The sequence below is a fragment of the Psammomys obesus genome, unplaced genomic scaffold (assembly GCF_907164565.1).
Source record: "Psammomys obesus unplaced genomic scaffold, mPsaObe1.curated_primary_1811, whole genome shotgun sequence".
NCBI classification, from domain to species: Eukaryota; Metazoa; Chordata; class Mammalia; order Rodentia; family Muridae; genus Psammomys; species Psammomys obesus.
This window is the reverse complement of record NW_026593874.1, coordinates 22066-34218: the sequence shown is the minus strand read 5'-3', so window position 1 is coordinate 34218 and position 12153 is coordinate 22066. Positions and strand designations below refer to the sequence as shown.

General features: G+C 57.6%; 1 protein-coding gene across 7 annotated transcripts in view; it reads right to left on the bottom strand.

Annotated features, from left to right (window-relative positions):
- Positions 1-3683: 3683 nt before the first annotated feature.
- The window catches only part of Pou2f2 (POU class 2 homeobox 2), a 21814-nt gene continuing 13344 nt past the window's right edge, over positions 3684-12153 (bottom strand). For 2 of the 7 annotated variants that reach the window (XM_055617349.1, XM_055617351.1), the window contains 9 exons: positions 11973-12064; positions 9829-9942; positions 9596-9737; positions 9349-9497; positions 9092-9268; positions 7937-8003; positions 6397-6598; positions 6234-6307; positions 3684-5963 (listed from right to left, as the gene is read on the bottom strand). In XM_055617349.1, the coding sequence (XP_055473324.1) occupies positions 5638-5963; positions 6234-6307; positions 6397-6598; positions 7937-8003; positions 9092-9268; positions 9349-9497; positions 9596-9737; positions 9829-9942; positions 11973-12064 (1343 nt within the window). In that variant the 3' untranslated portion in view covers positions 3684-5637. Of the gene's footprint in view, positions 5964-6233; positions 6308-6396; positions 6599-7936; positions 8004-9091; positions 9269-9348; positions 9498-9595; positions 9738-9828; positions 10045-11493; positions 11497-11972; positions 12065-12153 lie in introns of all 7 variants that reach the window. The other 5 variants (XM_055617352.1, XM_055617353.1, XM_055617354.1 and 2 more) reach the window with 4 other exon arrangements.

The following is a 12153-nucleotide window of genomic DNA, read 5'->3' as shown; positions in this document are numbered from 1 at the left end:
TCATCCTAGGCCATCATCCTAGGCCATCATCCTAAACCATCATCCTAGGCCATCATCCTTTACTTATTTAGGCTGGCCCCACTGTAGCCCTAGCTACTCTGGAACTCAGGAGAGGCTGGCTTCAACTCACAGCAGCCTGCCAGCCATCCTCTCGAAGCCGGGATTAAAGGTGGCCACTAGGCAGCTGAATTGTACAGTTTCTTCTTTTAACTAAAAATCACTGGGCTGGGTGCTAGTGGCACGCGTGTGATCCCAACACGGGGGGGGGGGGCAAAGGCAGGCGGAGCTTCAAGGGTTCCGTCCGGGCCAGCCTGGTCTACGAAGCAAGCCCAGGACAGCTGGGGCTACAGAGAGAAACCTGTCTCGATAAAAGAAAAAAGAAAAGGCGACCATGACTGTGTCCATCCGTCCTAATCATTCAACCGTTCCATTCTGCTTCAGAACCCCATGAGGCACTGCCCGGTTCTGCCAGGGAGACAACTAAAGCCCATGTCTGTCATAAATCACAGACGCAGCTCTCAGCACAGGAGTGGGAATTGTTCCTAAATCTCCCCAGATTTTCTGAATGTAGAAAAATAAAATCTAGCCATTGTGTGTGTTGGGGGAGGGGTGGTTTCTTGTTTGAGACACACCTAAGCCGAGGTCGGCCTTAGCTCAGATGAGGAGGTACTCAGGGTGCCCTCCTGGGTTTGCCTTTCAAACCCTGGGGTTCCAGGGCCAGGCCAGCACTCGGGCTTGTATTTGCACAGAGCTGCCTTCCCCTCCCTGGCTCACAGGCTTCTGCCCACACCCCGCTTGTAACTTCCCAGGACGCAGTCCAAGGGACACCACACAGCATTTCTCTCTGTACAGTTTTTAATTTTTTATTTTTTGATGGTTGTTGTTCAGATGAATGACACAAGTTACAAAAATGGGGCCTTAAAAGAAGCACATTGTACAATGAACAAGCAGATTGAAGGTAAAAACACGGAAACGCTAACCCGCTACCACAAGAAGAGACAGGGAAGGATGGGGACGGGAAGGGAGGAAGGGGCTGCCAACACGGGACAACCAAAAGGGGTGCTACCTCCAGGGCCCGGAGGAAGGGCAGGCCACTCGGCCGTTCCGGCCCACTACTTACCATGGCCCCCACGCCCATCCCCTCCACCTGGGCATTCAAGCGAGGTGAGGGACGGCCATACCAAATGGTGGAGCCTGTCCATCTCTACACGGTAGGTGGGCACCCTGCCCACGTGCTCTGGCTTCTGGAGGTGATGGCGACGTGATAGCAGGAGCCAGGGGAGCCGATCCCAAGACCAGACCCCTAAGATGGCCACCCTCCCCCTCCCCGTCCGGCTGTGATCCAAAGGCCCTCCCTCCCGGAGAAGCCACTGTCACCCTGCAATTACATAAATAAATAAATACGGAGCCCCGGGCTGGGGGACGGGTGGGGAGGGCAGCAGGGCTGGAGGAAGGGGAGCGGAGGAAGGGGTCACAGACAAGGTAAGTAGTCTCCGTCCCAGCAACACTTCTGGATTCGTTTTTCTCTGCTCCTTTTGTCTGTTTAGGAAGGAGCTAACACCAAGGACAAATACTTAAAAATATACATTATTCTTTTTTTCCGCCTTTGTCATCATCGTCTTGCTTTGGAGACTGCTGAGGTCAAAGTTTAAACCGCACAAAAGAACCGCGGTTTGAAGTTTTTGTGGGTTTTTTTTTTTTCTGTTTTATTTTTTTTTTTTATTTTTTTTTAAAGTTTTTATTCTAATTTTTTTTTTTTCACTTTTTTTCCCAACGTATAAAAAGGTAGCGGAGTTGTCTGTGGTTTTTTTTTTTTTTTTAATGGTTAAATCTTTGGTTTGTTTCTTTTTTTCTCTTGGAGGCCTTTATCTCTCGCACTTGCCTTTCTGTCCCACTAAGAGCAGTGGGGCCCGCGTGCCTCAGTCTTGCTCATTTCTCTCACTCAGCTCTTCCTACCCTGGGCGACAGGGAGAGAGAAGTGCCCCGGGGGTGGCCTGGATGAGAGGAACTAGTCAGGTCAAGAGGTCACCCCCTGCTGACTAGTTCCTGGCTGGAGCGCCCCCAGGGTGAGGGGCAGAAGACGAGCTTGGTCTTCCGAGAGGATGTTAAACCCCTCCTGTCTTAGATCCAACCTGAACAGGAGCCCCACACCTCACCCCCCCTCAGCATACATGCAGCCCCTCCCACGCCTAGTCCCTGCCCCGGCCCCCAGAAGGGTACAGAGAGGTGGTTTAGGTACTGGCATTATTTATTTTTGGCACAAAAGGCCCACCATTGGGGCAGAGCAGCCTCTGTTCCTGCCTTCAGCATGGGGTCAGGGCCGGGAGAAGGGGAATTCAAAGCTGTTCTCGGTCCAGGCCACTCATCCAGGCCGCTGGTCCACGCCTGACATCTAAGCTGGGGCAAGCCTGGCCCAGGGTCCCCCTCCCAGTTCCCACGTAAAGCTCCCTAGCCGCCAACTCTCACTCACACAGACACACGGACACAGGCTCTGCACAGACCACAAAATAAAAATGATGAGATAGTTTTGTTTCCCGGAGTCGAGACTGGGGGGCTGGAGTGGAAGGGGCAGGGGGTGGGAGGGACAGGAGTCCCCACCTTCCCATCCCTGGCCCTCCGGCCCTCAGCCCTCACCCTGGCTGGCCCCCAGCCAACGATATTTGGTATTTTTTTTTTAACATTAAAGTTCTATGAGGTATTTGGTGCCTTATCTCGAGTCCTTGGGGGAGAAGGGCCCAGGGAGGGGGAGACCTGGGGCTCCCTGCCCCTCCCTCTCTCCCACCCCTTCCCCCTTCCCAATATTTGGTTTCACAGCTGTAGTTAAAGCTTGGGATTTGGTTATTTTTCCCCTCCTAGGAATTTCCTTTTTTCCTTGTTTTTCATTTCCCAGTGTGGGGGTCGGATGGGGAGGGTCCCCACCACCAGGGCGTCCGCCCTGCCGCTGCCCCTGCCTCCTCTCTGCCCCCTCCTCACTAGGGCAGGACTTGAGGAGGAGAAAGCAGGATGAATTGGGTGGTGAGTCCTGGATTTTTTCTTTTCTTTTTTTGGTCTAGAATCATAGTTTATGTCTGAGTCATCTCCACCATGCCTTCCATGCTTGCCTGTCTTCTCAGAGGGTTCTTGTTTTTCTGGTTGTGATTCCTTCGTTCTGCTCTGTTCAAACGTCTTCCTATCACGGTCAGGGGCCCTCAGGCCCTCTCCGCCCTTGGTTTGGGTCCAGGGCCTCTTGTTAGCCGCTTTTCAGGAAATTAAAATGGACAAACTCAGAGGTAGGGTGAGGGCAGGGGTTGGTTCAGCGGAGACACATTCCAGCGAGGTTGGCTAGGGGCCTGGGTGCCCGGGTGGGAGAGGCAGCCACTCCACCACGCTGGGCAAGACACCCAAGGCCCTGCACTGGTCTAGAGTTGCTGCCTCCTGTGACCCAGGCCGACAGTTTTGGTCCAGGTGAGACAAGGAGACCAGAAGAAAAGAGAACGCTGAGACCTGGGAGCTCTGCTGCCTCTCCTCTGAGTGTCCAGGACAGAAGGGGGCCCAGGCCAGGACCCAGCTCTCCCCTTCCTCTGCTCCTGCCCATCTAGGGGCAGGGGTCACTCTGATTTCAATGGCTCGCGTCCTTTACAGCAACACTTTGGTTTGAGGAGAGATACAGAAAGGAGATCAAGAGTTGTGATAGAAGAAAAAAAGGGGGGGGGGGGGGAGGAAAAGAGAGAAACAGAGAGAGAGAGACAGAGAGAACAGATAAAAATCAAAGAGGGAATCAAACCATCCAACAGTTGGTTTTCCTTTGTCCATTCTTTTTGCTTTCCTTTTTTTTTTTTTTTTTTTTTCTTTTAAAGCTTTCTCAGTTGATTGGTGGGGAGGGAGCTTGGGGCTCTCACCCGCGTCCCTGACACCCTCTCTCAGCCCCACCCACCCGCTTCCATCCACCCTGGCTGAGGGACAGGCCCTGCCCCAGCTGCACCCCCCTCCGGCTTTCCGAAGACGACGTCCATGAGGTATTTGTGAAGAGAAAGAAGTTTCCACCATTCCGTCCGCCTCGGCGACCAAAGGCCTGGACCGCTCTGCAGGGCCTGGCTCCAGCTGCGGCTGCTTCTCGTCTAGAAGAGTCCTCGTCTTCTTTCCCGTATATATATCTCTCTATATATATCTATAAATTCTTTTTTCTAGTTTAATTTATTGTTTGTTTGGTTTTCTGTTTTTGTTTTTTTGTGGGGTTTTTTTTGTTTTTTTGTTTTTGTTTTTTTGTTTTGGTTCAAAACTTTGTTGGCCTCCGTGATAGCGGGACGGCAAGGTGGCCCCCGCAGCATCTCCTCTGTCCACTTTGAGATGTGTCCAGGGCCAATACAGGGTCCCGCCAAGACTCCTGGGAGCGGTGGCTGCCATGGTGCCCGCTTACATGGGCAACCACAGGCCATGGCAAAGTCACCACTGTGTGGACCCTGAGGGAGATGCCATCTGGAGGAGCCGACCACTGGGTGTGTGCACTGAAGGGTGGGGAGGGAGAGGCATCTGCCAGCGTCAGAGGGCGCAGGGCGGGCGGACAGAGGCGAGTTAATCTTTTTGGTTTCTGGTTAATGTTAGAGGGCGTGAAGATCCCACGGATAGGCACTGGAATATGATTTTCTTTTCAGGGAAACTGACAGACAGGATGGAAAGAGAGACAACTTGGATGCCCTCCCTTCACCCCCCTCTGCTTGAAGCGACCACCTTCCCATAGCCTGGGGAGGAGACACACTCCAGAGCATCAAAAGGGGGGTGGGGTGGGGAGGGCCTTTTGGGAGCTGGAACTTGGCAAAAATGGCCCAGCCCACCCTTCAAGGGAAAGGGGAGGAACAGGGAACAAAAAAAAGCCTGTTCCCAGGCCTTCCTCTGAACTCTCCCCAGGCCAGGGGTAGGGTGGGTTAAAGCGAGACCCCTGCCCTGTCAGGGAGAGCTGGGGGCAGGGGATCGGGGACACATGGAAGGGACACACATTCTGTTGAGCGCAACGCTAAAAATTCTGTACATCCTTTGGATGAAGCTACTGAATATTTGGTGTAAGGTTGTTCCGGTCCTTTCCCTCTTTACCTTCTGGAAAAGACCATTTGGCAGGTGGCTCCTGCCCCAGGCAATGCCCTGTCTCCGCTGGCCCAGGGCTGAGGCTGGGCCAGCAGGCTGGCACATTCTCTGGTCCGTTCTCTGCCCACCCCCAGTGGGGTGGGATTAGGAGTTGGCCCCACAGCCAGGGAGGGCTCCTCGGCATGAGGTCCGACCTGCCGGAGGCTGCTCCGCTCCTGGCTGAGGGTTCTTATTTGGTGTCATAGCAGTGAGCACTCCAAGATCTGGCTCGAGACTGGTTTTTGGTTTGTTTGACTTGAGGGTGGGGTTGGCTTGGGGGTGTTTGGTTTTTGTTCACTTGTTTTTCATCTGTGGTTCCTTTAGGGAAGCTGGTTTCTATTGTGAATATTTTTGGTTTCCTTTTGTGTTGGTTGGTTTCTTTCTTTTTTTCTTTTTGGTTGGATTTTTGGTCTTCCTCCTTTGTCACTCCTGCTCCGAAGATCCACTGTGTCTCCCACCAGCCTCCTCGCCCGCTTGTGGGCTGGAGAACAAGGTGGGGTGGGGTCGTCAGCGGAGTGGGAGGGGAGGCCTGGTGGGTTCTCACTCAGCCTTGGACCCTGCCTCGGGCCCTCCCGGGCCTCCAGGGGTCTGTGCTGCCACTTCACTGCAAGTGGAGGACGCCGAGGATGAAGAGGACGAGGACAGGCCAGGAGACTTGCTGGAGATGGAGGCTGCCACGGCCGCGGCTGCTGCCGAGACCAGGCCCACGCCTGGTGGGGCGCTGAGCAGGGGCAGCCCGGCGTGGTTCAGGAAGAGAGGCGAGGTCACCAGGCCAGGGCTCCCTGGGGCCGCACCGGCCGCCCCCAGCACCAGGTTCCCGCTGCTGTCAAGGCTGGTAAGGGGCAGTGTTCCACCAGAGGCCAGGGCTGGCGGGGAGAGAGAGAGGCTGAGCTGGAGGCACATGGGGCCAGGGAGCCCTTCGCCTCCTCGGTGGCCTGCCTGAGCCCCATCCCCATCTGCCCCACTGACCCCCATGAATCAGCACCCCTCACACCTTCCCCAAAGACGGACGGGGATGAAGAGGCAAGCAATGCAGTGAGCAGGGTGAATGGCATGGCTGGGGCTGCGATGAAAGGGCTCGAGGCCCAGGAGAGGGCGGGATTGAGGGCAATGGGGTGACTTGAGGCAGCACGCACCTTGGATGGTGGCCAAAGGGTTGTTGCTCATGAGGGCTGGACTCAGCCCCGAGCTCAACCCCACAATTGTGCTTCTGCAAGAGCAAAGCAGAGGCATTAGCGAGGACAGGAGCCCACAGAAGAGCGAGGCGCAGCTCCCCACCCTGAAGGCCGTTGCACTTACCCGGTGCTGGGGCTCAGGCCTGACAAGCCCAGAGCCGAGTGGCCGCCTTGAGGGCTCGGGTTTGTGCTGTTGGTGGTGGCCGGGGGTGGGGGGGTGACAGAGGGGATGGAGTTGAGAGGGGGCGCAGTTCCGCCCCCGCCCCCACCCCCTCCTGCTGTCCGGCTGGGGTGGAGCGTCCCCACAGCTGAGGATAAGGTAGTAACTGCCAAAGAGAGACAAAGGAGGGTCCTGAGCTCCCTCTGGCCCAGCCCGAGTCTCCGCTTCAAGCGGAAAAACCCACCGTCTTACCCTCCCCAGATCCCGACGTCCCCGTGTCATGGCAGCAGTCACCGGCTGCTGCAAACCACTTTGACGTGGACAAGAAATAGACTGCCCAGGAGACACGGGCCTGTGGCTCTCCCCGGAGGCTGCAGTGGGCTCCATCTGCGCTGCTGGGAGCTCACGCGTGGGCAACCCGAGGCCACTGACGGCCACTGAGGGCCACGACACTCGCCAGGGGGCACTGAGGGCCACTGAGGGCCACGATGATCACGCGTGGGCAACCCGAGGCCATGGACGGCCACTGAGAGCCACGACACTTGCCAGGGGGCACTGAGGGCCATAACACTCACGGGTGGGCAATCCGAGGCCACGAACGGCCACGACACTCACGAGCGAGGAGCCCGAGGCCACAGATGGCCACGATGCTCTGGCTAGACCAGCTCCCAGCCTAGTTTCAGCTGTGTCCTATGGTGACCCTCTCTGACCTTCATGGAAGATGGGACCACGCTCATGAGCTGAGTGTGAGGATTACGTCAGTCCATTTGGCTTAGAAAGAACTGGACCAGCGGTGGCAGCTCCTTCTCACTAACTTATTATTTCTCAACCTGAGAGGAGCAATATGGTGTTTATTTTGTGTTAGTATTTTTTTTTTTACACGCACCTGTAATCCCAGCACTCTGGGAGGCAGAGGCAGGCAGATCTCTATGAGTTCCAGGCCAGCCTGGTCTGCAAAGTGAATCCAGGACAGCCAGGGCCACACAGAGAAACTCTGTCTTCAAAAACAACTTTTTTTTTTTTTTTTTTTTAAACAGGCTGGAGAGGTGGCTCAGCAGTGAAGAGGACCTGGGTTTGGTCTCAGCGCCCACATGGCAGCTCACAACTGTTAACCACTCCAGTCCCTGGGGATCCAGTCCCTCTTCTGGCGCCTACTGGGCACTGCACCCTCATGATGCACAGAACAAATAAATAAATGAATGAACTGTTTAAAGAAATGACGAGGCTGCAGATGGGCCCCGGAGCAGGCTCCGTCGCAGGGTGGTCCCTTCTAGAGCATGCACAGATCTTGTGAACAAATTGTACACTCAAGAAACAACCTCCTGGACTCACAGGGCATATCCAGGACAGAGGCCAGGGACAATGAGGTGGGCACAGCAACCCGCAGGCATCCGTGGACAAAGCCAGGGGCTGCCCTCCGCCCTGAGGTCCCGGCTGCCAGCGCCAGCACTGGGCCTCAGGCAGTGGCCGAGCCCTCCCCCCTCCCTCTCAGCCTGCCCCTCACCTGTTGTGCTCAGACTGCTAGAAGCTTGGGACAGTGGTAAGGTCCCTGGGGGCCCTTGGGGTGTGACCTGGGAAGAGAAGGAAGAACATCAGCCTCCAACGGTGCTCCCTGCGTGGGACATGGTACAGGCGCACCGTCCTCCCCCCAGTACCCCCTCTCCTCTGACACTCTCCCGTCCGCCTGAGGTCCCTGCAGAGCTTCAACCCATCTGCAGTGACCATCTGAAGGCCGGCTCTGTTGGCTCCTAGAAGGGACACACCTGTCTTTGTAAGAGCAAGCCTGGGTTACAAAGGAAGTTTGAGCCAGCCTGGGCTACCTGCCGTGTAATCCTCTCTTTAAAAAAAGGAGGATCAGGAGTCCAGAGCCTCTCCCACAAAACAGAAAAAACACAGCACTGCCACCCCCATGAAAACAGCGACAGAGCAGCCAGGAGGACTCTGCCCCCCCTCCCCACTCCCAAGCCCGTTCCCAGCAGCTCCCCCACATGGCGCTGTGCCCCAGCACATGTTGGCATCTAAGCCTCTGTGCGTGCTGGAACCGGTGGGCTGTGTCCTCGGGTGGCCCTCCGTGTGGCCGGCCGGCCCTGGTCCTCCTTCCTCCCGGCCCTGGAGCTGAGGGCCTTCTCTCTGTATGTCACAAACACGAATAAAGGGACACAACAGAGGACATTGCGGACGTGTCCAATATCGAAGAGGACCCGTGTGTGGTTGTGGGCACCTCACACACTAATGATGGCCCTGCCTGCCCCGGCAGCGTGTGTGCTCCGACCTGGGCCATGCTGGACCCCTCCTCCACGGTAGCGTCCCGTCCCCATGACAACTCTGTCTAGCCACGTCAGTGTATCTGTGGGAGTTTGTGCCCACCACAGAACACAAGAGTTTGGGGCCTGGAGAGGGTTTGCTGCCAAGGCTGGCGGCCTGAATTTGATTCCTGGAACCTACATGAACCTACATGGTGCGGGAGAGACGTGACTCGCAAAGGTTGCCTTCTGACCTCGGGTGGGGCGGCTTGTCTTCCTGAAAACCGTGTCCCCTTGTGGCTGCTGTGTGCCACACTCTCCCCTGAACCTCTGGGGACAAGCCCCCTGGTCTCTAGGTTCCCTGCTTCACAGAGATGCCTCCAGGCTTGTGCCCGCCCCGCCCCCGCCCCGGGTACCAGGTGAGGGCTGTAGCTGGCCGGCTTCCCGGGGCTGGGCAGCATGGGCGGCGCGCTGCAGGGGTTGATGCGCTTCTCCTTCTGGCGCCGGTTGCAGAACCACACGCGAATCACTTCCTTCTCCATGTGCAGCTGCTCGGCGATCAGCAGGATCTCCTCTGAGGTAGGCTTCTGGTTCTGCGGGCGGAGGGGCGGGAGGGCGGTGAGCGCGCGCCCTCCGGCCACGCCCGCTCCGGCCGCCAGGGGGCGCGGCTCACCGCTAGGAAACTCTTCTCTAAGGCGAAACGGACGTTGGTCTCGATGCTGGTCCTCTTCTTGCGTCTCCGGCCCGGCAGCCCGTCGAACCCCAGGCTGGGGCTGCTCAGCTGGTTCGGGCTGGGTAGGCTTGAGTCCACGGACATAGTCTCTGCGGAGGCGGGAGGCGAGGCGGTGAGCGACCGCTTCCCGCCCGGCCCGCGCCCCGCGCCCCGCGCCGCGCGCCCCGCGGAGGCCCCGCCCGCTCACCGGCGTCGTTGAGCCACTTCTCCAGCAGGGGCTTCAGTTTGCACATGTTCTTGAAGCTCAGGTTGAGGGCCTCGAAGCGGGAGATGGTGGTCTGGCTGAAGTCATTGCCGTAGAGCTTGCCCATGGCCAGGCCCACGTCACCCTGGTCCGGGTTGGAGGGGAGGGGCTGGAGGTCAGGGCGGGGCTCCTGACCCAAGCCACGCCCACCCGCCGCCCCCACCGCGGCCGCAGACCTGCGTGAAGCCCAGCTTGATGCGGCGTTGCTTGAAGGTGCGCGCGAACTGCTCCAGCTCCTCCAGGTCGCTGGGCTCCTCCGGGTGGGATGGCGGCTCCAAGCATTTTGGGGGCTGCGGGTGTGAGAGGCGCGGGTCGGACAGCGTGGGGCGAGGCACAGCCTGGTGGGGTGGGCAGGCACGTGGGACGCAGGATGGGGCCAGGCGTGGGTCCTGCTAACTGCTCCACTCTGCTGCCGGCCCTGCTGCGCTCAGAGCCCGGCACCTCTCCTCAGAGACCCGACTCCCATAGGGAGCAGCCAGTGTCTTCTTGATGGCTCAATGGGCTCAAAGCCTAGAGTGGACGGGGCTGGGCGAGGGGACGGGCTGCCCGGTGGGCCCAGCCTGAGTCCTAAGCCAACGTTTCCTTCCTTAGAAGAGAAACCCTCGCTGCGCCTCTGCCTGTACCCTGGATCTTTCGGAAGTTACGATTACTAACAAGCCCATAGGTAGAGTGAAGCCTGATTCCGTCCACAGGTGTGGCGACAGCGTGCAGAAGCCTGGGCTGCAGGTGGCTGCTCTGCAGGTTAAGGGTGCTGAAAACGGGAGGTAGGGCGTGTGGTGGGCGGGAGGCATGTGGGATCTGTCTTGAGCTCAGGTGTTCCGCACATTTAAAACTGCTCTAAAAACCCCTAAAGACCCCATAGCAAACATACAGTTGCTCTGGAGAACAAGGCAGGATTCTGCTTTCAATGCCAGCGTGGGCCGCAGAGTGAATGTCAGCCTGACCACCTTAGAAAAACCACCTCAAAATATGGTGTGAAGAGAGGGATGGTTCAGTGGGATGACCCCTGCGAAGAATGCCCCAATGAGGGGCTGGGGTGTGGCTCAGTGGTGGAGCCCCTGCCTAGAGTTCCCCAGTGAGGGGCTGGAGTGTGGCTCAGGGGTAGAGCCCCTGCCTAGAATCCCCCAGTGAGGGGCTGGGGTGTGGCTCAGTGGTAGAGCCCCTGCCTAGAGTCCCCCAGTGAGGGGCTGGGGTGTGGCTCTGTGGTGGAGCCCCTGCCTAGATACTCAAAATCCTGTGCTGACTGAAACATAAATAAAATAAAACGAAGTCTTAAAAGCAGTGGCTTTCTAACAGAAAACACATACAGAAATGACTAGAAATGACAGCTAAGGTGGTGAACAGGAAGCAGCCCCTCTCCTGGGATAAAAGACTGGAAGCAGGCGGGTGAGTCTGGGGCGTCTGTCATGGACCTTTGACGGTCTAAGGTTCTGGGTGGGTGTGTTCGGGAGGTCATGAGGGCGTGAGGCCCCTGTGGGTTCAGGGCATCACCGTGTAGTCGGGCATGCCAAGTTTGGTCTCGGCAGGACTCCTCCCCGGAAGGAAGCCAGCTCTGCAGCCAGGTGAGTTCAGGGCCTTAGCCAAGACCTGCGAGGGTCCGGGGACCTTCCGTGTTTCTGACAGCGTTCACGTGTGCGTGTGTGCGTGTGCACACATGTGCTGGTCCATGTGGACGGCTGAAGTCAACATCAGCTGGGCACCTTTCCTCAGCTGCTTGCTACTTTGTTTTTTTTTTTTTGTTTTTTTTTTTTTTTGGTTTTTTTGAGACAGGGTTCCTCTGTGTAGCCCTGGCTGTCCTGGACTCGCTGTGTAGACCAGGCTGGCCTTGAACACGCAGAGACATGCTGCTGGGATTAAAGGCATGTGCTACCACGCCCAGTTGCTTGCTTCTCGGGCTTCTCAGAGACCCTGAACTGTGGACTTGGCTAGCTGGCCGGCCGAGGTCCCACCACTCGGCCGCCTCCATGCCCAGGGATGAGCTTAGCTTGCCACACTCAGCTTTTAACCTGGCTTCTGAGGATTCCTAGGGCCCAGGGCCTTGTGTTATACGGCCTGCCCTTTACCCACTGAGCCATCTCCCTGGCCTCTGGGCTCACCAGCTCTTCAGATTTTCAAAGGTGTCCATGTTCAGAAAGCCTTTGGGACCCTCAGTCTGGTCTGACTTGCGATCCAGGAAGGAGGGAGCTGAGGCAGACGGGAGCCTAGCTTACCTGAGTTCCTGCTGCCAGCTGGTGGCAGAGTAGGGCTCCCACGGTCCCCCCTTCCCCATCCCCTCAGCCCTAGCTGCGCCAGGGCACCATCAAGCGGTGCACAGCCTCACCTGTGTGGGGAGCCCCCCCCGGGGCTGGGGGGTCAGGATTGCTCCCTGGGTTTGCTGAGGTAGCTGGAATAGATTTGGCGTCGGGAGCAGGCCTGGGGGACGAGAACACACAGGTGAGTGGGGGGGGACAGGCCTGGGGGGCGAGAACACACAGGTGAGTGGGGGGGACAGGCCTGGGGGG